The 23,116-nt window shown below is 40.6% G+C and overlaps 1 protein-coding gene and 19 pseudogenes across 1 annotated transcript; 19 read left to right on the top strand and 1 right to left on the bottom strand.

Moving 5' to 3' along the window:
* Window positions 1–22: 22 nt before the first annotated feature.
* LOC114777485 (uncharacterized) lies at window positions 23–8,197 on the bottom strand. Its single transcript, XM_028966988.1, has 2 exons — window positions 8,070–8,197; window positions 23–2,694 (listed from the first exon to the last, which is right to left on the bottom strand). Exons 1-2 carry the CDS (start codon window positions 8,105–8,107, stop codon window positions 501–503), a joined length of 2,232 nt encoding a protein of 743 aa, XP_028822821.1. The 5' UTR covers window positions 8,108–8,197; the 3' UTR covers window positions 23–500.
* A 1,480-nt stretch (window positions 8,198–9,677) lies between these two features.
* LOC114777513 (uncharacterized) lies at window positions 9,678–9,796 on the top strand (annotated as a pseudogene).
* A 160-nt stretch (window positions 9,797–9,956) lies between these two features.
* On the top strand, window positions 9,957–10,075 carry LOC114777531 (uncharacterized; annotated as a pseudogene).
* Window positions 10,076–10,701: 626 nt separating this feature from the next.
* Window positions 10,702–10,820, top strand: LOC114777539 (uncharacterized; annotated as a pseudogene).
* A 1,862-nt stretch (window positions 10,821–12,682) lies between these two features.
* LOC114777512 (uncharacterized) lies at window positions 12,683–12,801 on the top strand (annotated as a pseudogene).
* Window positions 12,802–12,961: 160 nt separating this feature from the next.
* Window positions 12,962–13,080, top strand: LOC114777495 (uncharacterized; annotated as a pseudogene).
* Window positions 13,081–13,798: 718 nt separating this feature from the next.
* LOC114777494 (uncharacterized) lies at window positions 13,799–13,917 on the top strand (annotated as a pseudogene).
* Window positions 13,918–14,356: 439 nt separating this feature from the next.
* On the top strand, window positions 14,357–14,475 carry LOC114777511 (uncharacterized; annotated as a pseudogene).
* Window positions 14,476–14,635: 160 nt separating this feature from the next.
* On the top strand, window positions 14,636–14,754 carry LOC114777488 (uncharacterized; annotated as a pseudogene).
* A 516-nt stretch (window positions 14,755–15,270) lies between these two features.
* LOC114777529 (uncharacterized) lies at window positions 15,271–15,389 on the top strand (annotated as a pseudogene).
* A 1,228-nt stretch (window positions 15,390–16,617) lies between these two features.
* On the top strand, window positions 16,618–16,736 carry LOC114777510 (uncharacterized; annotated as a pseudogene).
* A 160-nt stretch (window positions 16,737–16,896) lies between these two features.
* On the top strand, window positions 16,897–17,015 carry LOC114777493 (uncharacterized; annotated as a pseudogene).
* Window positions 17,016–17,733: 718 nt separating this feature from the next.
* LOC114777492 (uncharacterized) lies at window positions 17,734–17,852 on the top strand (annotated as a pseudogene).
* A 439-nt stretch (window positions 17,853–18,291) lies between these two features.
* Window positions 18,292–18,410, top strand: LOC114777509 (uncharacterized; annotated as a pseudogene).
* A 160-nt stretch (window positions 18,411–18,570) lies between these two features.
* LOC114777487 (uncharacterized) lies at window positions 18,571–18,689 on the top strand (annotated as a pseudogene).
* Window positions 18,690–19,202: 513 nt separating this feature from the next.
* Window positions 19,203–19,321, top strand: LOC114777528 (uncharacterized; annotated as a pseudogene).
* A 1,278-nt stretch (window positions 19,322–20,599) lies between these two features.
* Window positions 20,600–20,718, top strand: LOC114777538 (uncharacterized; annotated as a pseudogene).
* A 516-nt stretch (window positions 20,719–21,234) lies between these two features.
* LOC114777527 (uncharacterized) lies at window positions 21,235–21,353 on the top strand (annotated as a pseudogene).
* A 719-nt stretch (window positions 21,354–22,072) lies between these two features.
* Window positions 22,073–22,191, top strand: LOC114777541 (uncharacterized; annotated as a pseudogene).
* A 520-nt stretch (window positions 22,192–22,711) lies between these two features.
* Window positions 22,712–22,830, top strand: LOC114777508 (uncharacterized; annotated as a pseudogene).
* The last annotated feature ends 286 nt before the right edge of the window (window positions 22,831–23,116 follow it).

The raw sequence follows: 23,116 nt of genomic DNA, 5'->3' as shown, positions 1-23,116 counted from the left end.
ATGTTGTTTATGATTTGGTTTTAGTAATAACATATTTGTTGTATCTTATATCTGTTTAATTTATGTGACAGGGGACATTGAGCCAATGAAAATCAATCTAAACACGCATGTATTGTCATGATACCTCCATATATATATTGTACTCAAGTTAAACACTCAAGGAACCTTTCTGCTTCCCCCAGAGGTGAGAGGGGCTTTCCCGCCATCCTCAGGATGATGAATCTGTGGGAGAGATCTCATCCACCCGTTCTCGTGACCATTTGGTAATAATTGTCCGTGGGGGTCAATCTTTGATCTTGTGACCATTTGGTAGAGAATAGTCTGTGGGATCGATTACGTTTCCTGGTTCTCGTGGTTTTTCTGAGGTGTCAGGATGTCCCCTGCTGGGACAGGCCTGGTCCTGCCGGGAACCTTACAATTCCCCCCTTGACCCCGTGGGGCAATTGAAGCATAGTCCACAAGGGGTCACCGTGGTGGTCTGGCAGGGTTAGCGTCTCTTCTCAGGGTCTTTGAGATGTAGGTAGCTGTAGGGGGTTAAGAATAAAGGCTGCCCTGGTTGTTGAGTGTAGGGTCCTGAGTACACTGTGAAAGTAACAGCACTGTACCAGTGAGAAGGTGAAAATTAATGCACTGCTGATGACACATCCACGAAACACCCAGTCCCACCATGTGTAGGCATCCTTTGCCGAACGAGTGGAGGAGCTTGACAAGATTCTGGTCGTCTTCTTGGCCATGTTGACTTCCACCTGTGCCTGATTGAGGTGGTATTCAGTTTCCTGAATTGTCTGTTGCACCAAGTTCATTGTCTCTGCCAGGGCGTGGATTCCTTGCTCGTAGAATGTGTCATCCCACCAGGGTGACACATCAACCTCCAGTGCTGTTCTGCCAAGAATGTTTAGCTGTCCCATGGAGAAATCCTCAGATATCTCAAGGCAGAAGGTGTGGTTGGTAGGACACGTTAGACCTCCATATGAGAAGGAAGTCATTTCGCTGACGACACACCATTGCGTGTGAGATACTTGGACAGCATCTGAGTAACCATGTAATGACTGTACACTGATGAGTCTAGTATCATTATATGCGAATGGCTGCAAAGTGTTACAAACACAAATTACATAACTGGATGTCTCATGACAACACGTGCGTGTGGTAAATAAGATCTCGGTTCCTTTGGATGTCATGTACCCCATGAGTTGGTCCCATTTTATCACCTGGTCTTTGACTACGGTGCCAATTGAACGAATGGTGGTCGAATTTGGATATACTTGGTCAGGATGTATCAAAGGGAAGGTAACAAAAAATCCTATGCATCCAATACATTCTTTTCCAGTATATAGCATAAGTGTAGACAACAGTTCAGAATAATTAATAATCTTCATTTTGTCAGATGTAAACCACCTATGCAAATCTAGGATGTTGATTAAATCATTTAAGGCATGTCTGGGAGTTTTTCGGAGTCGAAGGTCCAATATTTCTTGTCTGGCTGTTGTGAATAAATCTTGGGCATATGTTCTGCATGCCAAGTCACGTTCAATTGTTTTAGTTTGATTAAAAAGTGAGCGGCTAATGGTCAAAAGTGTTTGGGCCTCTGATTTAACTGCTTTAATTATGTTTTCGTTGCTATTCGTGATGTGTTGGAATCCTGTAGCGATTTGGTTTGTCAGCCATGCAAGATACTGAGATTGTCCAGTGATTTTGTATGTATTTTTAATGGAGTTCACTGAGCCAAAAAGACCAGTGACTTCACTGAATAGATCCCGTTTGTTTCGTGTGGGTGGTGTTTGAACAGCCAATCTACTTTTGTAATCAGAAACTAGATCATCGATACGTGTCTGCAACCATGTGTAGGTTTTATCATCGTCATCACAATGAGTTACATATGCAGATAAGATGTTAGATATGTTGTAACTGACATGTGTCATGACAAGATTTACATCATGTAGTAGTGTCTTATTAATATTCCCTCTGATGAGTCCGCCTGGAGGGATGGGATGTAACTTGGGACATTGTGAGGGTTTGCGATAGCCACAAGTGGTGAGAGTTATGCAATAATTTGATGTCCATGAGCAATTTTGAGGGTTAGTAAATGTATTGAGGTTGGATTTGCATTTTCCTACACAGTAGGTTCCTTCTCTCCGACTGGTCCAAACAAAAGCTCTCGGTCTATTGTCTTCAGTTGTAGGGGAAGTTAAGTTAAATAGCAGTTCTGTATACCCTATGTGTGTGTGGTTGTGTGGTTCTGTGTGTCTGCATCGATACGATGCAGGTTCAAGATCCTTGATGTTATAGCATTTTTTTGGATCTCGTCCATTATTATCTTGGTGGTGCATTATGTGCATACTACCGATATTTGAGTCTGCTATTGCCTTAAGCCTATACCAGGCAGTTGTATTTCGAAATTGTGTGGGATTATTAAGTGTGTGTCCTATTATTCTGGATGTCGGGAGATGGGTGGATCCTGTCTTACAACATATTTTGCGTGTGCAATTTGGTTCCGGTGCTACACCGGGGGGCCATGAAACTGATACCCTAGGTAAAATTGTGATGTGAGGTGTGTCTGACCCCTTAAAAAGTTTCCATACCCATCTCCCACAGTCTAAGTTGTGTATGAGCTGGACTCGCTGTCCTAGCTTGATGCATGTGGATTCAGAAACCTTCCGCGTATCCGGGGTCCATGGGATGGCAGTGGTTTTCCTGAAGAGGAGATAGAAAGGATTATGTTCCCGTTTGCCCTCTGAATCGTTTGCACTGGGTCATATGGTACCACTTTAACTTCCTTCGGATACTGATGGCCACACAGCTGTTACACACAGCTTTAATCTCGTAAGGACCATGCCACCTAGGAGCAAAAACGTTTTGTTTTACAAAAACGCGTACCATGATTAAATCCCCTTCTGCAAATGTGACTTCAGAGGTAGGATTAAACTGAGCATCATTGGTCAGATCAGATTGTTGTTGTTTCAATGTTGCATGAGAATGTAGCACTTTTAAACGTTCCTGCAACTGGAGCAAAACAGTCTGTTGTTTTGAGACCACAAGATGTGCCAGTTCTGTTGGGGAGATTGTTGGGTCAATGGGAAGTTTCATGACTCGGCCTGTCATCAGTTCAAATGGGCTGATGCCAGTGGCTTTAGATGGTGATGCCCGTAGTACGCTTAAAACTGTGGGCAGTGCATCGGTCCACTTGTTATTTTTCTGTATGATTTGTTTTGTTATGCTTTCCTTGATGGTGCGATTTACTCGTTCCACCATCCCAGAGCTTTGTGGTCGGTATGGTATATGAAATTTCTGTTTTATGCATAACATCTTGCATAGGTCTTTCATTACCTGTCCAGTGAAATGGGTTCCTTGGTCAGATTCAATTTGAATAGGTGTTCCCCAGAGTGGGATGATTTGGTTCGCAAACACTCGTGCCACAGTATTTGCTGAATTATTGCGAGTAGGAATTGCTTCAACCCACTTTGAGAATTTATCGATGATTATAAGACAATATCGGTATCCCCCCTTGGCACTTGGGAGCGGACCAATGAAGTCTACTTGGAGAGATTCCCAGGGTCCCTTTGGTTGGGCAGGTCTACGGAGGTTAGTGCGACCTGTTTTTCCTTGATTTACTGCTGCACACACCAGACATGAATCACACCAGCTCATGACATCGGATGTCATCTGTGTCCACCAAAAATACCTATTAATAAGTTGTACCGTTTTTTCTGCAGATGTGTGGGCATATTCATGGTACATCTTGATAATGGGTTTTTGAAGGGCCTCAGGAACAACATATTTTTGTTCTCTAAGGATGATTCCATCCTGGATGGCGACTAGTTGGTCCTGCTGTAAGTGTGACATAAGTTCTCCATCGGAAGTCCATAGATCTTTCTGATATTGTTTTAAATCAATGGGTTGAACCTGGATCACGCTTACAGCAGGAGCGTCTGTCATGTCTCTGTGCCACTCATCGCCAGTCTTTGCTGCAGTTTTGGCTAGTTTGTCGGCAATATTGTTGTTTTGTTCATGTATGTCAGGGTTTTTTGTTATGTGTGCACGTACTTTGATGACAGATATGGAATGTGCACGGGTATTAATTAATTTCCAAATCATCTGTATAGTTTGGGCATGTTTGATTGGAGTGCCTGCAGAGGTGAGGAAGTTGCGGAGCTGCCATTGGGTCATGTAATCATGTACTGTACCAAAAGCGTATCGACTGTCGGTGTATATGCATAATGGCTCAGGGTGTGCTTTCAGTGCTTCAAGTAGAGCTATAAGCTCTGCCTCCTGTGCGGACATGTTGGGTGGCAATTTGAATAATGATTTCTGGGTCGTGTTTATGTTGGGGCATTGAGGGGTCCAGATCGCACAGCCAGTGTAAAATTTTCCATCTTCCCCAAAACGGGAGCCGTCAATGTACACTCGTGTCTGGTTTGAAAGTTCGCGGTCTCGTACCGGACTTTCTATTTCCGGATCCAGCTCACATGTGTGCGGCTGACCCTCAATGTCCCCAAGTAAATGTGGTAGTATGCGCTGATGTGTCGTTGTGATGTCACGTGATTGAATGTCTGCCAGCCATCGTGCCATCCTCTGTGAGGATACGCCTTTAATTCGACCTTGTAGCAGCATCTGTACAGGTGTGTGCAATGTGTGAAAGACAATCGGTTGGAATCCTACAATAGGTTCTGTGATTGCTAGCATCCAATGCATTGCCAAAACATGCTGTGTACACGAATCAAATCCTTGTTCGACTGGGGACTTTTTCCTACTGTAGTATGCTACTGGCAGTAATGAACCTCCGTGCTCCTGAGCTAAAACACCACAAACAACATTGTCATGTATATCGGCCTGTATGTGGAATGACTTTGACGGGTCGGGCAGCTTTAACGCTGGGGCTGAGCATAAACGTTGTTTTAAATCGGTAAAGGCTTGTTCGTGTTCCTCTGTCCAGTTTAAAACATCATTTGGTTTTTTGTTTCCTTTGAGTAAGGTGTATAGAGACCTGGCTGTTCCTGCAAAATTAGGGATGAATTCTCGTAAATAGTTGGCGGTGCCCAGAACTTTCTGAAGTGCATTCAATGTGTGTGGACGAGGCAGTTCAGCAATGCATTTTCGCCTATTCTCAGTTAATGAGCGGTGATTTTGTGTTAAAGTGTATCCGAGATATTGAACCTTTTTTTGTGCGATTTGTGCCTTATCTTTGTTTAGTTTAAATCCAGCATCTCCTAATGTCTGAATTACGCAGTCGAGTTGTTGCAGATGCTCATCAATGGACCCCCCTGTGGCAATTAAAATGTCATCCACGTAGTGGATCACATTGCCTGTATCCAAGAAGGGTTTGAGGACATCGGCCACAGCTCGGTGAAAGATCGCAGGGCTGTTGTGGAGACCCTGGGGCATGCGCGTCCAAGTGTATTGGATATGTTTTACCGTGAAGGCTAATTTCCACTGGTCCTCCGGTTTAACCCGGAGTGACCAAAATCCATTTTTAATGTCTAGTACCGTGAACCAACATGCTTCAGCAGGTATTTGGGAAAGGAGTGTGGATGGGTTCGCTACGATTGGTGTCACCTTGGGTAATACTTTATTTAGCCGTTGGTAGTCAATGCATAGTCGCCACTTCCCATTTGGTTTCGGTACGGGTAGACACGGAGAATTAGTGGTAGAACTGCATCGACGAATGATTCCTCTCACCTCAAGTTCTTGTACAATTTCGTGCACTGCAGCTTCCGCTTCTGGTTTAATGCGGTACTGTTTCTGGGGTGGAGGTGGGTTGCCCTTAATGGCTACCTCAAAATTCACATTTCCGCAATCATGTTCATGAGTGGCCCATATGTTGCTGTGTTTCTCATATATACCTTGGCAAGGATCTGTGATGGACATGGACATGACGCACCCAATGGTTTGTGCTAGCCGAGGTTTCGTAGTTTTATTCAACTTTATTTCAATCTGTTTTTCTAAACATCGAATCACAAAACCATGTTTTTGCATAATGTCCATACCCAACACAGTTCCCTCACTGTTGTCTGGTAAATACCAAAACCGTGTGTTTACCACAGCTATGCCAAGGTCGAGTGTTACCAGCTCTGTTTGGGTTGCAGTCATGAGTGTGTCTCCTATTCCCTTAATTTGGATTGTTTGATCAGTGAGGGGTAACTTAATGTTAGTGCAGGAGCATGCAGCACCAGTATCAACGAGTACATCGACTAGTCGGCCTCCAAGACTTGCTCGTATTTTGATACGGTTTCCGCTGGATATAATGTTCCCGATCGTTGTGGAGGCCGCGCATCCCTATTGGGATGTGGTATGGGGGCGGGTTATGGCTGCTACGTGCTGTAAGAGGTCATCACGTGTTCTGCGTTCTTCTGCAACGTTATGTCTTTCGTCAAATAACCGCTGTATTTGTTTTAATATCCAACCGTCATTATGGCCTGAGTTGGGACGCCGGGAGTTAATGCGTCTGTTTCTAAGCTTCCAGCACTTATGGGACGGGTGTGTATTCTGTTGACAGTGGACACATGCGGGGTCCCGTGACCCCTGACCTTCTGCTACCCACTGTGTTGCAGCGATGGTCTGAGACTTATTTCTTGCTCTGCATTCTATTTTAGATGCCCATTCAATCAGAGACCAGTATGTGTTCTGTGGTGGGTTGACGCCGTGGTCAAGAGCTTGTTGAACGTGAGGTCCGGCATTATTTTTTAAAAATTGCAGCAGTGTTTCATTATCGCGGTCTACTTGTTCGTGGCCAGAGTATTCCTGAAATGAGACCCACATGCGTTCAGCGTATGTCTTGAATGATTCATTGGATGTTTGCTTAACTTCGAGAATTTTGTCCCATGATGTAGGTGTTGGACCTCTTACTTCCAGCACCGCTTTCCGTAAGCGTTCATATACAGCTGTATCTGTTTCATCATCCTCCTTAACGAGAATGGATCCTGATCTTAGTCCTTCAGACATTTTAGGTCTTATCTCAGAAGGGATAGTGAGTAGAATTACTTGCCACACGTCTCTTAATTCCAATTTATAGACGCTGGCTTGCAGCATTAAGTTGTCCCAATATGGTTGGAATGGTCCCCTTCTAGGCATCATCCCCACAGCTTCTTTGTGTCTAGCTGCTTCATCGCAAGTTAAAGGGCGGCTTACGGTAGTTACAGCATCTTCAGCATTTGTCATGGTTTTTAATACTGCAACATTTGCTGGTTTGTGTTGTGCTGAACTTGACTTTGATCGGGTTATCACAGGGCTGTGTTTAGATTTGGTCGGTCGGTTTGGACAGTATGATTCATTTTTGGATGGTTTATGCACATTTGTGCAACGTGTTGTTAAGGAACGTGTTACTGTGGGAGGTCGACTGCGAGCCTCCTCTAAAGGCAATAACTCCTCGGACTCGTTATTTGCCATGAAACATTCTTCGTCCTCACTAGAGTCATATGACTCAGGTGCATCGGAGTTGGCCTGTCGAATAGCAGCAATAGGGATTCCCACGTTACTACAACAGTCTTCTAGAGCGGTCGAGTATTCCTGAGCGCGTTCCAGTTTAACCTGGAGCGCGGCTATGTGTCTCTGTGTTTCTTCCATGTCCCGCGCCCACCTTTGTTTATCGTAAGCGATCGCATCTACCTGAGCTTTAAGGCTCGTCAGCTCCTGGTCGCGGCTTTCTCCTATTTCTCTAAAACGGGCAACAGTTCGATCGCGTTCGGCCTGAGTTCTTATGTCATTCAAATGAATTAAATAAACAAGGGCGGCGGGGATTTTACGGAATTTACGTTTTGATAATAATGTACGTCCGCATGCTTCATACCAGTCTAGAAGCTGGTCATTACTGGCATTAACATCTAGGCCCTTTTTGTTAAGCAGTAGTAGGGTGGTCTTTAAATATTGGCCAAGCGCGTTCATCACCTCTGCAGTTGGGTCCGTGTAATGCTGTGTCTGGCTAGTCATGTTTTGGTGTCTAAAGGTTTAATTACTACCAGATTTCTACGGTCTCTGGTCTGTCACTGGGTATGTCGACCCGTTCTATAAATGTGTATATATGTGGTGTATTTTTCTTTCACTTAAACGCTGATAAATAAAAACGACGTACTCACCAGAATTGCAGTAGGCAGAGAAGGATTTCAAACCTCATGTCTCGCGATGTTTACAGTCAGTCCGGAAACTGGTCACTCTGCTTCGTAGTTCCAGGTGTTGGATGTGTCAAAAACACGTCACGTTCTTGCGAGGCCGCAAGATCACGTCGGGATCACCAACTGTAAAACCCGCCTATCAGCCCAATAACGGAACCTGATACGACGGTGAAGGGTTTAACGTGTATGACGTTTTATGACGCAAAATAAAATAACGAATCTACAAAACTAATTTATTTATCAACCGGATAAATAGTCTTAGATCTGTATAATCTGACTCCAATATAACTACCAAGACTATTCACTTTAGATGGGTAGTTGGAATGAAGAGGACAATAGGGACTGAATAATTTATAAAGTCAGGGAGAACTAAAGACTCTGCAAATTTGCATTGACTTAACGAATCTTGATCAGCAAAACAGTGGCCAGTTAATAGATCAAGTATAATTAATAAAATAACTTTCTACCATGCGGATTTGCACCGACTGACAGGCTGATCACACCAGGGGTAGGAGAAAAGGAACTCTCTACGGTTCACATAAAATACCTACTTACGTGCTATAGGATCAAGAAGTTCTTTAAACATACATAAATCTGGCGTGTTGCCATACGATCAGAAAGTTCCCCCTATGACCAACAACTTTAGTTGACAGAATATTCTATAACAAGACTGGAGATTAAGGATATCAATAGTTACATTTATTATGACACATAATCTTCACAGTTCTACAGATATAGTAAATGCAGTTCCTTAATTGTCCAAAACAAAATAGAATGATAGAATGAAAATCAATCCAACATACCCAACAGATGTTACACACAGCGCTGGATTAAAGAACAGGTAGCAGAGCTCTTAAAACCATCGCATGTGTGGGAGAACCTGAATGCAGTAACTCCTAGAACGGCATGTCACCTTCCCTTTTGTATCCTCGATCTGGGTCACTTTGGGGGGGTCACTATACGACCCCCTCAAGTGTTGGAGATCTTTGATGTTGTTTATGATTTGGTTTTAGTAATAACATATTTGTTGTATCTTATATCTGTTTAATTTATGTGACAGGGGACATTGAGCCAATGAAAATCAATCTAAACACGCATGTATTGTCATGATACCTCCATATATATATTGTACTCAAGTTAAACACTCAAGGAACCTTTCTGCTTCCCCCAGAGGTGAGAGGGGCTTTCCCGCCATCCTCAGGATGATGAATCTGTGGGAGAGATCTCATCCACCCGTTCTCGTGACCATTTGGTAATAATTGTCCGTGGGGGTCAATCTTTGATCTTGTGACCATTTGGTAGAGAATAGTCTGTGGGATCGATTACGTTTCCTGGTTCTCGTGGTTTTTCTGAGGTGTCAGGATGTCCCCTGCTGGGACAGGCCTGGTCCTGCCGGGAACCTTACAATTTCTAGAAGGTGTGCACTTTATTTGTTGTATTGCAAATAAAAGCTTACCACTCCAACTTTTTGCCTTTTCTCCATCATAATTTGACAGTAAAGCGGGAGTTTTCACTCTTTGATATGTGTTCAAGCCCCTTTGGTTTAAAGTTTAAGATTTTCAAGCAGAGTTTGTGTACGGACAAACCAGCTGAAGAATGCCCAATCTTGTCTGATCTCAGAAGCTAAGAAGGCTTGGGCCTGGTTAGTACTTGGATGGGAGACTACCTGGGAATACCAGGTGCTGTAAGCTTTAACTATTGAAAAACTTTTAAAATGAAAGTATTTACATGGCTTTGTTAGCTTTTTTTGCCTTTTCTCCATCATAATTTGATAGTAAAGCGGGAGTTTTCGCACTTTATAATGTTCTCAAAGCCCTTTTGTTTAAAGTCCAAGATTTTCAAGCAGAGTTTGCTTACAGACATGCCAGCTGAAGATTGCCCAAACTTGTCTGATCTCAGAAGCTAAGAAGGCTTGGGCCTGGTTAGTACTTGGATGGGAGACTACGTGGGAATGCCAGGTGCTGTAAGCTTTAACTATTGTTAAACTTTTAAAATGAAAGTATTTACATGTGTTCAAGCCTCTTTGGTTTAAAGTTCAAGATTTTCAAGAAGACTTTGTGTACGGACAATCTTGTCTTATCTCAGAAGCTAAGAAGGCTTGGGCCTGGTTAGTACTTGGATGGGAGACTACCTGGGAATACCAGGTGCTGTAAGCTTTAACTATTGAAAAACTTTTAAAATGAAAGTATTTACATGGCTTTGTTAGCTTTTTTTTCCTTTTCTCCATCATAATTTGACAGTAAAGCGGGAGTTTTCGCACTTTATAATGTTTTCTAAGCACTTTTGGTTTAAAGTTCAAGATTTTCAAGCAGAGTTTGTGTACGGACAAACCAGCTAATGAATGCCCAATCTTGTCTGATCTCAGAAGCTAAGAAGGCTTGGGCCTGGTTAGTACTTGGATGGGAGACTACCTGGGAATACCAAGTGCTGTATGCTTTAACTATTGAAAAACTTTTAAAATGAAAGTATTTACATGGCTTTGTTAGCTTTTTTTGCCTTTTCTCCATCATAATTTGACAGTAAAGCGGGAGTTTTCGCACTTTATAATGTTTTCAAAGCCCTTTTGTTTAAAGTCCAAGATTTTCAAGCAGAGTTTGCTTACAGGCATGCCAGCTGAAGATTGCCCAATCTTGTCTGATCTCAGAAGCTAAGAAGGCTTGGGCCTGGTTAGTACTTGGATGGGAGACTACGTGGGAATGGCAGGTGCTGTAAGCTTTAACTATTGTTAAACTTTTAAAATGAAAGTATTTACATCACTTTGTTACCTTTTTTTAAGTAAGTTAAGGGGTATTTTCTTTCTTTGATACGTTTTCCCGCCTTTTTTCTTTTTTTTTTTTTTAAACTTCTCTTCAGGTTTCTTTGTCTGTGTGTGCTCTACAACGATCATTCACAGGCTTGGAGCTGAATCGATTAGGTGGGATTTTCCAGCCCTCGGCCTTCAGGTGCTACGCACCCTGATGTCAATTTAATATCTGATATGTCATATTAAGCGGATTTTTAGAACAGGGAGTCGGCAATAGGGCCTGCTCCATCCGCTCCATTCATCGACCCAGTATTGCATTGCCTCTAGAAGGTGTGCACTTTATTTGTTGTATTGCAAATAAAAGCTTACCACTCCAACTTTTTGCCTTTTTTCTCCATCATAATTTGACAGTAAAGCGGGAGTTTTCACTATTTGATATGTGTTCAAGCCCTTTTGGTTTAAAGTTCAAGATTTTCAAGCAGAGTTTGTGTACGCACAAACCAGCTGAAGAATGCCCAATCTTGTTTGATCTCAGAAGCTAAGAAGGCTTGGGCCTGGTTAGTACTTGGATGGGAGACTACCTGGGAATACCAGGTGCTGTAAGCTTTAACTATTGAAAAACTTTTAAAATGAAAGTATTTACATGGCTTTGTTAGCTTTTTTTGCCTTTTCTCCATCATAATTTGACAGTAAAGCGGGAGTTTTCACTCTTTGATATGTGTTCAAGCCTCTTTGGTTTAAAGTTCAAGATTTTCAAGAAGACTTTGTGTACGGACAAACCAGCTGAAGAATGCCCAATCTTGTCTTATCTCAGAAGCTAAGAAGGCTTGGGCCTGGTTAGTACTTGGATGGGAGACTACCTGGGAATACCAGGTGCTGTAAGCTTTAACTATTGAAAAACTTTTAAAATGAAAGTATTTACATGGCTTTGTTAGCTTTTTTTAAGTAAGTTAAGGGGTATTTTCTTTCTTTGATACATTTTCCCGCTTTTTTTCTTTTTTTTTTTTTTTTTTTTTTTTAAACTTCTCTTCAGGTTTCTTTGTCTGTGTGTGCTCTACAACGATCATTCACAGGCTTGGAGCTGAATCGATTAGGTGGGATTTTCCAGCCCTCGGCCTTCAGGTGCTACGCACCCTGATGTCAATTTAATATCTGATATGTCATATTAAGCGGATTTTTAGAACAGGGAGTCGGCAATAGGGCCTGCTCCATCCGCTCCATTCATCGACCCAGTATTGCATTGCCTCTAGAAGGTGTGCACTTTATTTGTTGTATTGCAAATAAAAGCTTACCACTCCAACTTTTTGCCTTTTCTCCATCATAATTTGACAGTAAAGCGGGAGTTTTCACTCTTTGATATGTGTTCAAGCCCCTTTGGTTTAAAGTTTAAGATTTTCAATATTGAAAAACTTTTAAAATGAAAGTATTTACATGGCTTTGTTAGCTTTTTTTGCCTTTTCTCCATCATAATTTGACAGTAAAGCGGGAGTTTTCACACTTTATAATGTTTTCTAAGCACTTTTGGTTTAAAGTTCAAGATTTTCAAGCAGAGTTTGTGTACGGACAAACCAGCTAATGGATGCCCAATCTTGTCTGATCTCAGAAGCTAAGAAGGCTTGGGCCTGGTTAGTACTTGGATGGCAGACTACCTGGGAACACCAAGTGCTGTATGCTTTAACTATTGAAAAACTTTTAAAATGAAAGTATTTACATGGCTTTGTTAGCTTTTTTTGCCTTTTCTCCATCATAATTTGACAGTAAAGCGGGAGTTTTCACTCTTTGATATGTGTTCAAGCCTCTTTGGTTTAAAGTTCAAGATTTTCAAGAAGACTTTGTGTACGGACAAACCAGCTGAAGAATGCCCAATCTTGTCTGATCTCAGAAGCTAAGAAGGCTTGGGCCTGGTTAGTACTTGGATGGGAGACTACCTGGGAATACCAGGTGCTGTAAGCTTTAACTATTGAAAAACTTTTAAAATGAAAGTATTTACATGGCTTTGTTAGCTTTTTTTGCCTTTTCTCCATCATAATTTGACAGTAAAGCGGGAGTTTTCGCACTTTATAATGTTTTCAAAGCCCTTTTGTTTAAAGTCCAAGATTTTCAAGCAGAGTTTGCTTACAGACATGCCAGCTGAAGATTGCCCAATCTTGTCTGATCTCAGAAGCTAAGAAGGCTTGGGCCTGGTTAGTACTTGGATGGGAGACTACGTGGGAATGCCAGGTGCTGTAAGCTTTAACTATTGTTAAACTTTTAAAATGAAAGTATTTACATGGCTTTGTTAGCTTTTTTTGCCTTTTCTCCATCATAATTTGACAGTAAAGCGGGAGTTTTCACTCTTTGATATGTGTTCAAGCCTCTTTGGTTTAAAGTTCAAGATTTTCAAGAAGACTTTGTGTACGGACAAACCAGCTGAAGAATGCCCAATCTTGTCTTATCTCAGAAGCTAAGAAGGCTTGGGCCTGGTTAGTACTTGGATGGGAGACTACCTGGGAATACCAGGTGCTGTAAGCTTTAACTATTGAAAAACTTTTAAAATGAAAGTATTTACATGGCTTTGTTAGCTTTTTTTGCCTTTTCTCCATCATAATTTGACAGTAAAGCGGGAGTTTTCACTCTTTGATATGTGTTCAAGCCTCTTTGGTTTAAAGTTCAAGATTTTCAAGAAGACTTTGTGTACGGACAAACCAGCTGAAGAATGCCCAATCTTGTCTTATCTCAGAAGCTAAGAAGGCTTGGGCCTGGTTAGTACTTGGATGGGAGACTACCTGGGAATACCAGGTGCTGTAAGCTTTAACTATTGAAAAACTTTTAAAATGAAAGTATTTACATGGCTTTGTTAGCTTTTTTTGCCTTTTCTCCATCATAATTTGACAGTAAAGCGGGAGTTTTCGCACTTTATAATGTTTTCAAAGCCCTTTTGTTTAAAGTCCAAGATTTTCAAGCAGAGTTTGCTTACAGACATGCCAGCTGAAGATTGCCCAATCTTGTCTGATCTCAGAAGCTAAGAAGGCTTGGGCCTGGTTAGTACTTGGATGGGAGACTACGTGGGAATGCCAGGTGCTGTAAGCTTTAACTATTGTTAAACTTTTAAAATGAAAGTATTTACATGGCTTTGTTAGCTTTTTTTGCCTTTTCTCCATCATAATTTGACAGTAAAGCGGGAGTTTTCACTCTTTGATATGTGTTCAAGCCTCTTTGGTTTAAAGTTCAAGATTTTCAAGAAGACTTTGTGTACGGACAAACCAGCTGAAGAATGCCCAATCTTGTCTTATCTCAGAAGCTAAGAAGGCTTGGGCCTGGTTAGTACTTGGATGGGAGACTACCTGGGAATACCAGGTGCTGTAAGCTTTAACTATTGAAAAACTTTTAAAATGAAAGTATTTACATGGCTTTGTTAGCTTTTTTTGCCTTTTCTCCATCATAATTTGACAGTAAAGCGGGAGTTTTCACTCTTTGATATGTGTTCAAGCCTCTTTGGTTTAAAGTTCAAGATTTTCAAGAAGACTTTGTGTACGGACAAACCAGCTGAAGAATGCCCAATCTTGTCTGATCTCAGAAGCTAAGAAGGCTTGGGCCTGGTTAGTACTTGGATGGGAGACTACCTGGGAATACCAGGTGCTGTAAGCTTTAACTATTGAAAAACTTTTAAAATGAAAGTATTTACATGGCTTTGTTAGCTTTTTTTGCCTTTTCTCCATCATAATTTGATAGTAAAGCGGGAGTTTTCGCACTTTATAATGTTCTCAAAGCCCTTTTGTTTAAAGTCCAAGATTTTCAAGCAGAGTTTGCTTACAGACATGCCAGCTGAAGATTGCCCAATCTTGTCTGATCTCAGAAGCTAAGAAGGCTTGGGCCTGGTTAGTACTTGGATGGGAGACTACGTGGGAATGGCAGGTGCTGTAAGCTTTAACTATTGTTAAACTTTTAAAATGAAAGTATTTACATCACTTTGTTACCTTTTTTTAAGTAAGTTAAGGGGTATTTTCTTTCTTTGATACGTTTTCCCGCCTTTTTTCTTTTTTTTTTTTTTTAAACTTCTCTTCAGGTTTCTTTGTCTGTGTGTGCTCTACAACGATCATTCACAGGCTTGGAGCTGAATCGATTAGGTGGGATTTTCCAGCCCTCGGCCTTCAGGTGCTACGCACCCTGATGTCAATTTAATATCTGATATGTCATATTAAGCGGATTTTTAGAACAGGGAGTCGGCAATAGGGCCTGCTCCATCCGCTCCATTCATCGACCCAGTATTGCATTGCCTCTAGAAGGTGTGCACTTTATTTGTTGTATTGCAAATAAAAGCTTACCACTCCAACTTTTTGCCTTTTTTCTCCATCATAATTTGACAGTAAAGCGGGAGTTTTCACTCTTTGATATGTGTTCAAGCCCTTTTGGTTTAAAGTTCAAGATTTTCAAGCAGAGTTTGTGTACGGACAAACCAGCTGAAGAATGCCCAATCTTGTTTGATCTCAGAAGCTAAGAAGGCTTGGGCCTGGTTAGTACTTGGATGGGAGACTACCTGGGAATACCAGGTGCTGTAAGCTTTAACTATTGAAAAACTTTTAAAATGAAAGTATTTACATGGCTTTGTTAGCTTTTTTTGCCTTTTCTCCATCATAATTTGACAGTAAAGCGGGAGTTTTCACTCTTTGATATGTGTTCAAGCCTCTTTGGTTTAAAGTTCAAGATTTTCAAGAAGACTTTGTGTACGGACAAACCAGCTGAAGAATGCCCAATCTTGTCTTATCTCAGAAGCTAAGAAGGCTTGGGCCTGGTTAGTACTTGGATGGGAGACTACCTGGGAATACCAGGTGCTGTAAGCTTTAACTATTGAAAAACTTTTAAAATGAAAGTATTTACATGGCTTTGTTAGCTTTTTTTAAGTAAGTTAAGGGGTATTTTCTTTCTTTGATACATTTTCCCGCTTTTTTTTCTTTTTTTTTTTTTTTTTTTTTTTAAACTTCTCTTCAGGTTTCTTTGTCTGTGTGTGCTCTACAACGATCATTCACAGGCTTGGAGCTGAATCGATTAGGTGGGATTTTCCAGCCCTCGGCCTTCAGGTGCTACGCACCCTGATGTCAATTTAATATCTGATATGTCATATTAAGAGGATTTTTAGAACAGGGAGTCGGCAATAGGGCCTGCTCCATCCGCTCCATTCATCGACCCAGTATTGCATTGCCTCTAGAAGGTGTGCACTTTATTTGTTGTATTGCAAATAAAAGCTTACCACTCCAACTTTTTGCCTTTTCTCCATCATAATTTGACAGTAAAGCGGGAGTTTTCACTCTTTGATATGTGTTCAAGCCCCTTTGGTTTAAAGTTTAAGATTTTCAATATTGAAAAACTTTTAAAATGAAAGTATTTACATGGCTTTGTTAGCTTTTTTTGCCTTTTCTCCATCATAATTTGACAGTAAAGCGGGAGTTTTCACACTTTATAATGTTTTCTAAGCACTTTTGGTTTAAAGTTCAAGATTTTCAAGCAGAGTTTGTGTACGGACAAACCAGCTAATGGATGCCCAATCTTGTCTGATCTCAGAAGCTAAGAAGGCTTGGGCCTGGTTAGTACTTGGATGGCAGACTACCTGGGAACACCAAGTGCTGTATGCTTTAACTATTGAAAAACTTTTAAAATGAAAGTATTTACATGGCTTTGTTAGCTTTTTTTGCCTTTTCTCCATCATAATTTGACAGTAAAGCGGGAGTTTTCACTCTTTGATATGTGTTCAAGCCTCTTTGGTTTAAAGTTCAAGATTTTCAAGAAGAGTTTGTGTACGGACAAACCAGCTGAAGAATGCCCAATCTTGTCTGATCTCAGAAGCTAAGAAGGCTTGGGCCTGGTTAGTACTTGGATGGGAGACTACCTGGGAATACCAGGTGCTGTAAGCTTTAACTATTGAAAAACTTTTAAAATGAAAGTATTTACATGGCTTTGTTAGCTTTTTTTGCCTTTTCTCCATCATAATTTGACAGTAAAGCGGGAGTTTTCGCACTTTATAATGTTTTCAAAGCCCTTTTGTTTAAAGTCCAAGATTTTCAAGCAGAGTTTGCTTACAGACATGCCAGCTGAAGATTGCCCAATCTTGTCTGATCTCAGAAGCTAAGAAGGCTTGGGCCTGGTTAGTACTTGGATGGGAGACTACGTGGGAATGCCAGGTGCTGTAAGCTTTAACTATTGTTAAACTTTTAAAATGAAAGTATTTACATGGCTTTGTTAGCTTTTTTTGCCTTTTCTCCATCATAATTTGACAGTAAAGCGGGAGTTTTCACTCTTTGATATGTGTTCAAGCCTCTTTGGTTTAAAGTTCAAGATTTTCAAGAAGACTTTGTGTACGGACAAACCAGCTGAAGAATGCCCAATCTTGTCTTATCTCAGAAGCTAAGAAGGCTTGGGCCTGGTTAGTACTTGGATGGGAGACTACCTGGGAATACCAGGTGCTGTAAGCTTTAACTATTGAAAAACTTTTAAAATGAAAGTATTTACATGGCTTTGTTAGCTTTTTTTGCCTTTTCTCCATCATAATTTGACAGTAAAGCGGGAGTTTTCACTCTTTGATATGTGTTCAAGCCTCTTTGGTTTAAAGTTCAAGATTTTCAAGAAGAGTTTGTGTACGGACAAACCAGCTGAAGAATGCCCAATCTTGTCTTATCTCAGAAGCTAAGAAGGCTTGGGCCTGGTTAGTACTTGGATGGGAGACTACCTGGGAATACCAGGTGCTGTAAGCTTTAACTATTGAAAAACTTTTAAAATGAAAGTATTTACATGGCTTTGTTAGCTTTTTTTGCCTTTTCTCCATCATAATTTGACAGTAAAGCGGGAGTTTTCGCACTTTATAATGTTTTCAAAGCCCTTTTGTTTAAAGTCCAAGATTTTCAAGCAGAGTTTGCTTACAGACATGCCAGCTGAAGATTGCCCAATCTTGTCTGATCTCAGAAGCTAAGAAGGCTTGGGCCTGGTTAGTACTTGGATGGGAGACTACGTGGGAATGCCAGGTGCTGTAAGCTTTAACTATTGTTAAACTTTTAAAATGAAAGTATTTACATGGCTTTGTTAGCTTTTTTTGCCTTTTCTCCATCATAATTTGACAGTAAAGCGGGAGTTTTCACTCTTTGATATGTGTTCAAGCCTCTTTGGTTTAAAGTTCAAGATTTTCAAGAAGACTTTGTGTACGGACAAACCAGCTGAAGAATGCCCAATCTTGTCTTATCTCAGAAGCTACGAAGGCTTGGGCCTGGTTAGTACTTGGATGGGAGACTACCTGGGAATACCAGGTGCTGTAAGCTTTAACTATTGAAAAACTTTTAAAATGAAAGTATTTACATGGCTTTGTTAGCTTTTTTTGCCTTTTCTCCATCATAATTTGACAGTAAAGCGGGAGTTTTCACTCTTTGATATGTGTTCAAGCCTCTTTGGTTTAAAGTTCAAGATTTTCAAGAAGACTTTGTGTACGGACAAACCAGCTGAAGAATGCCCAATCTTGTCTGATCTCAGAAGCTAAGAAGGCTTGGGCCTGGTTAGTACTTGGATGGGAGACTACCTGGGAATACCAGGTGCTGTAAGCTTTAACTATTGAAAAACTTTTAAAATGAAAGTATTTACATGGCTTTGTTAGCTTTTTTTGCCTTTTCTCCATCATAATTTGATAGTAAAGCGGGAGTTTTCGCACTTTATAATGTTCTCAAAGCCCTTTTGTTTAAAGTCCAAGATTTTCAAGCAGAGTTTGCTTACAGACATGCCAGCTGAAGATTGCCCAATCTTGTCTGATCTCAGAAGCTAAGAAGGCTTGGGCCTGGTTAGTACTTGGATGGGAGACTACGTGGGAATGGCAGGTGCTGTAAGCTTTAACTATTGTTAAACTTTTAAAATGAAAGTATTTACATCACTTTGTTTTCTTTTTTTAAGTAAGTTAAGGGGTATTTTCTTTCTTTGATACGTTTTCCCGCCTTTTTTCTTTTTTTTTTTTTTAAACTTCTCTTCAGGTTTCTTTGTCTGTGTGTGCTCTACAACGATCATTCACAGGCTTGGAGCTGAATCGATTAGGTGGGATTTTCCAGCCCTCGGCCTTCAGGTGCTACGCACCCTGATGTCAATTTAATATCTGATATGTCATATTAAGCGGATTTTTAGAACAGGGAGTCGGCAATAGGGCCTGCTCCATCCGCTCCATTCATCGACCCAGTATTGCATTGCCTCTAGAAGGTGTGCACTTTATTTGTTGTATTGCAAATAAAAGCTTACCACTCCAACTTTTTGCCTTTTCTCCATCATAATTTGACAGTAAAGCGGGAGTTTTCACTCTTTGATATGTGTTCAAGCCCTTTTGGTTTAAAGTTCAAGATTTTCAAGCAGAGTTTGTGTACGGACAAACCAGCTGAAGAATGCCCAATCTTGTTTGATCTCAGAAGCTAAGAAGGCTTGGGCCTGGTTAGTACTTGGATGGGAGACTACCTGGGAATACCAGGTGCTGTAAGCTTTAACTATTGAAAAACTTTTAAAATGAAAGTATTTACATGGCTTTGTTAGCTTTTTTTGCCTTTTCTCCATCATAATTTGACAGTAAAGCGGGAGTTTTCACACTTTATAATGTTTTCTAAGCACTTTTGGTTTAAAGTTCAAGATTTTCAAGCAGAGTTTGTGTACGGACAAACCAGCTAATGGATGCCCAATCTTGTCTGATCTCAGAAGCTAAGAAGGCTTGGGCCTGGTTAGTACTTGGATGGCAGACTACCTGGGAACACCAAGTGCTGTATGCTTTAACTATTGAAAAACTTTTAAAATGAAAGTATTTACATGGCTTTGTTAGCTTTTTTTGCCTTTTCTCCATCATAATTTGACAGTAAAGCGGGAGTTTTCACTCTTTGATATGTGTTCAAGCCTCTTTGGTTTAAAGTTCAAGATTTTCAAGAAGACTTTGTGTACGGACAAACCAGCTGAAGAATGCCCAATCTTGTCTTATCTCAGAAGCTAAGAAGGCTTGGGCCTGGTTAGTACTTGGATGGGAGACTACCTGGGAATACCAGGTGCTGTAAGCTTTAACTATTGAAAAACTTTTAAAATGAAAGTATTTACATGGCTTTGTTAGCTTTTTTTGCCTTTTCTCCATCATAATTTGACAGTAAAGCGGGAGTTTTCACTCTTTGATATGTGTTCAAGCCTCTTTGGTTTAAAGTTCAAGATTTTCAAGAAGACTTTGTGTACGGACAAACCAGCTGAAGAATGCCCAATCTTGTCTTATCTCAGAAGCTAAGAAGGCTTGGGCCTGGTTAGTACTTGGATGGGAGACTACCTGGGAATACCAGGTGCTGTAAGCTTTAACTATTGAAAAACTTTTAAAATGAAAGTATTTACATGGCTTTGTTAGCTTTTTTTGCCTTTTCTCCATCATAATTTGACAGTAAAGCGGGAGTTTTCGCACTTTATAATGTTTTCTAAGCACTTTTGGTTTAAAGTTCAAGATTTTCAAGCAGAGTTTGTGTACGGACAAACCAGCTAATGAATGCCCAATCTTGTCTGATCTCAGAAGCTAAGAAGGCTTGGGCCTGGTTAGTACTTGGATGGGAGACTACCTGGGAATACCAAGTGCTGTATGCTTTAACTATTGAAAAACTTTTAAAATGAAAGTATTTACATGGCTTTGTTAGCTTTTTTTGCCTTTTCTCCATCATAATTTGACAGTAAAGCGGGAGTTTTCGCACTTTATAATGTTTTCAAAGCCCTTTTGTTTAAAGTCCAAGATTTTCAAGCAGAGTTTGCTTACAGGCATGCCAGCTGAAGATTGCCCAATCTTGTCTGATCTCAGAAGCTAAGAAGGCTTGGGCCTGGTTAGTACTTGGATGGGAGACTACGTGGGAATGGCAGGTGCTGTAAGCTTTAACTATTGTTAAACTTTTAAAATGAAAGTATTTACATCACTTTGTTACCTTTTTTAAGTAAGTTAAGGGGTATTTTCTCTCTTTGATACGTTTTCCCGCCTTTTTTCTTTTTTTTTTTTTTTTAAACTTCTCTTCAGGTTTCTTTGTCTGTGTGTGCTCTACAACGATCATTCACAGGCTTGGAGCTGAATCGATTAGGTGGGATTTTCCAGCCCTCGGCCTTCAGGTGCTACGCACCCTGATGTCAATTTAATATCTGATATGTCATATTAAGCGGATTTTTAGAACAGGGAGTCGGCAATAGGGCCTGCTCCATCCGCTCCATTCATCGACCCAGTATTGCATTGCCTCTAGAAGGTGTGCACTTTATTTGTTGTATTGCAAATAAAAGCTTACCACTCCAACTTTTTGCCTTTTTTCTCCATCATAATTTGACAGTAAAGCGGGAGTTTTCACTCTTTGATATGTGTTCAAGCCCTTTTGGTTTAAAGTTCAAGATTTTCAAGCAGAGTTTGTGTACGGACAAACCAGCTGAAGAATGCCCAATCTTGTTTGATCTCAGAAGCTAAGAAGGCTTGGGCCTGGTTAGTACTTGGATGGGAGACTACCTGGGAATACCAGGTGCTGTAAGCTTTAACTATTGAAAAACTTTTAAAATAAAAGTATTTACATGGCTTTGTTAGCTTTTTTTGCCTTTTCTCCATCATAATTTGACAGTAAAGCGGGAGTTTTCACTCTTTGATATGTGTTCAAGCCTCTTTGGTTTAAAGTTCAAGATTTTCAAGAAGACTTTGTGTACGGACAAACCAGCTGAAGAATGCCCAATCTTGTCTTATCTCAGAAGCTAAGAAGGCTTGGGCCTGGTTAGTACTTGGATGGGAGACTACCTGGGAATACCAGGTGCTGTAAGCTTTAACTATTGAAAAACTTTTAAAATGAAAGTATTTACATGGCTTTGTTAGCTTTTTTTGCCTTTTCTCCATCATAATTTGACAGTAAAGCGGGAGTTTTCGCACTTTATAATCTTTTCTAAGCACTTTTGGTTTAAAGTTCAAGATTTTCAAGCAGAGTTTGTGTACGGACAAACCAGCTAATGAATGCCCAATCTTGTCTGATCTCAGAAGCTAAGAAGGCTTGGGCCTGGTTAGTACTTGGATGGGAGACTACCTGGGAATACCAAGTGCTGTATGCTTTAACTATTGAAAAACTTTTAAAATGAAAGTATTTACATGGCTTTGTTAGCTTTTTTTGCCTTTTCTCCATCATAATTTGACAGTAAAGCGGGAGTTTTCGCACTTTATAATGTTTTCAAAGCCCTTTTGTTTAAAGTCCAAGATTTTCAAGCAGAGTTTGCTTACAGACATGCCAGCTGAAGATTGCCCAATCTTGTCTGATCTCAGAAGCTAAGAAGGCTTGGGCCTGGTTAGTACTTGGATGGGAGACTACGTGGGAATGGCAGGTGCTGTAAGCTTTAACTATTGTTAAACTTTTAAAATGAAAGTATTTACATCACTTTGTTACCTTTTTTTAAGTAAGTTAAGGGGTATTTTCTTTCTTTGATACGTTTTCCCGCATTTTTTCTTTTTTTTTTTTTTTTTTTTTAAACTTCTCTTCAGGTTTCTTTGTCTGTGTGTGCTCTACAACGATCATTCACAGGCTTGGAGCTGAATCGATTAGGTGGGATTTTCCAGCCCTCGGCCTTCAGGTGCTACGCACCCTGATGTCAATTTAATATCTGATATGTCATATTAAGCGGATTTTTAGAACAGGGAGTCGGCAATAGGGCCTGCTCCATCCGCTCCATTCATCGACCCAGTATTGCATTGCCTCTAGAAGGTGTGCACTTTATTTGTTGTATTGCAAATAAAAGCTTACCACTCCAACTTTTTGCCTTTTCTCCATCATAATTTGACAGTAAAGCGGGAGTTTTCACTCTTTGATATGTGTTCAAGCCCCTTTGGTTTAAAGTTTAAGATTTTCAAGCAGAGTTTGTGTACGGACAAACCAGCTGAAGAATGCCCAATCTTGTCTGATCTCAGAAGCTAAGAAGGCTTGGGCCTGGTTAGTACTTGGATGGGAGACTACCTGGGAATACCAGGTGCTGTAAGCTTTAACTATTGAAAAACTTTTAAAATGAAAGTATTTACATGGCTTTGTTAGCTTTTTTTGCCTTTTCTCCATCATAATTTGATAGTAAAGCGGGAGTTTTCGCACTTTATAATGTTCTCAAAGCCCTTTTGTTTAAAGTCCAAGATTTTCAAGCAGAGTTTGCTTACAGAGATGCCAGCTGAAGATTGCCCAAACTTGTCTGATCTCAGAAGCTAAGAAGGCTTGGGCCTGGTTAGTACTTGGATGGGAGACTACGTGGGAATGCCAGGTGCTGTAAGCTTTAACTA

Source organism: Denticeps clupeoides, unplaced genomic scaffold (assembly GCF_900700375.1).
Source record: "Denticeps clupeoides unplaced genomic scaffold, fDenClu1.1, whole genome shotgun sequence".
Taxonomy (NCBI): domain Eukaryota; kingdom Metazoa; phylum Chordata; class Actinopteri; order Clupeiformes; family Denticipitidae; genus Denticeps; species Denticeps clupeoides.
Note: the sequence above shows the minus strand (reverse complement) of the source record. Positions and strands in the feature narration are given on the sequence as shown.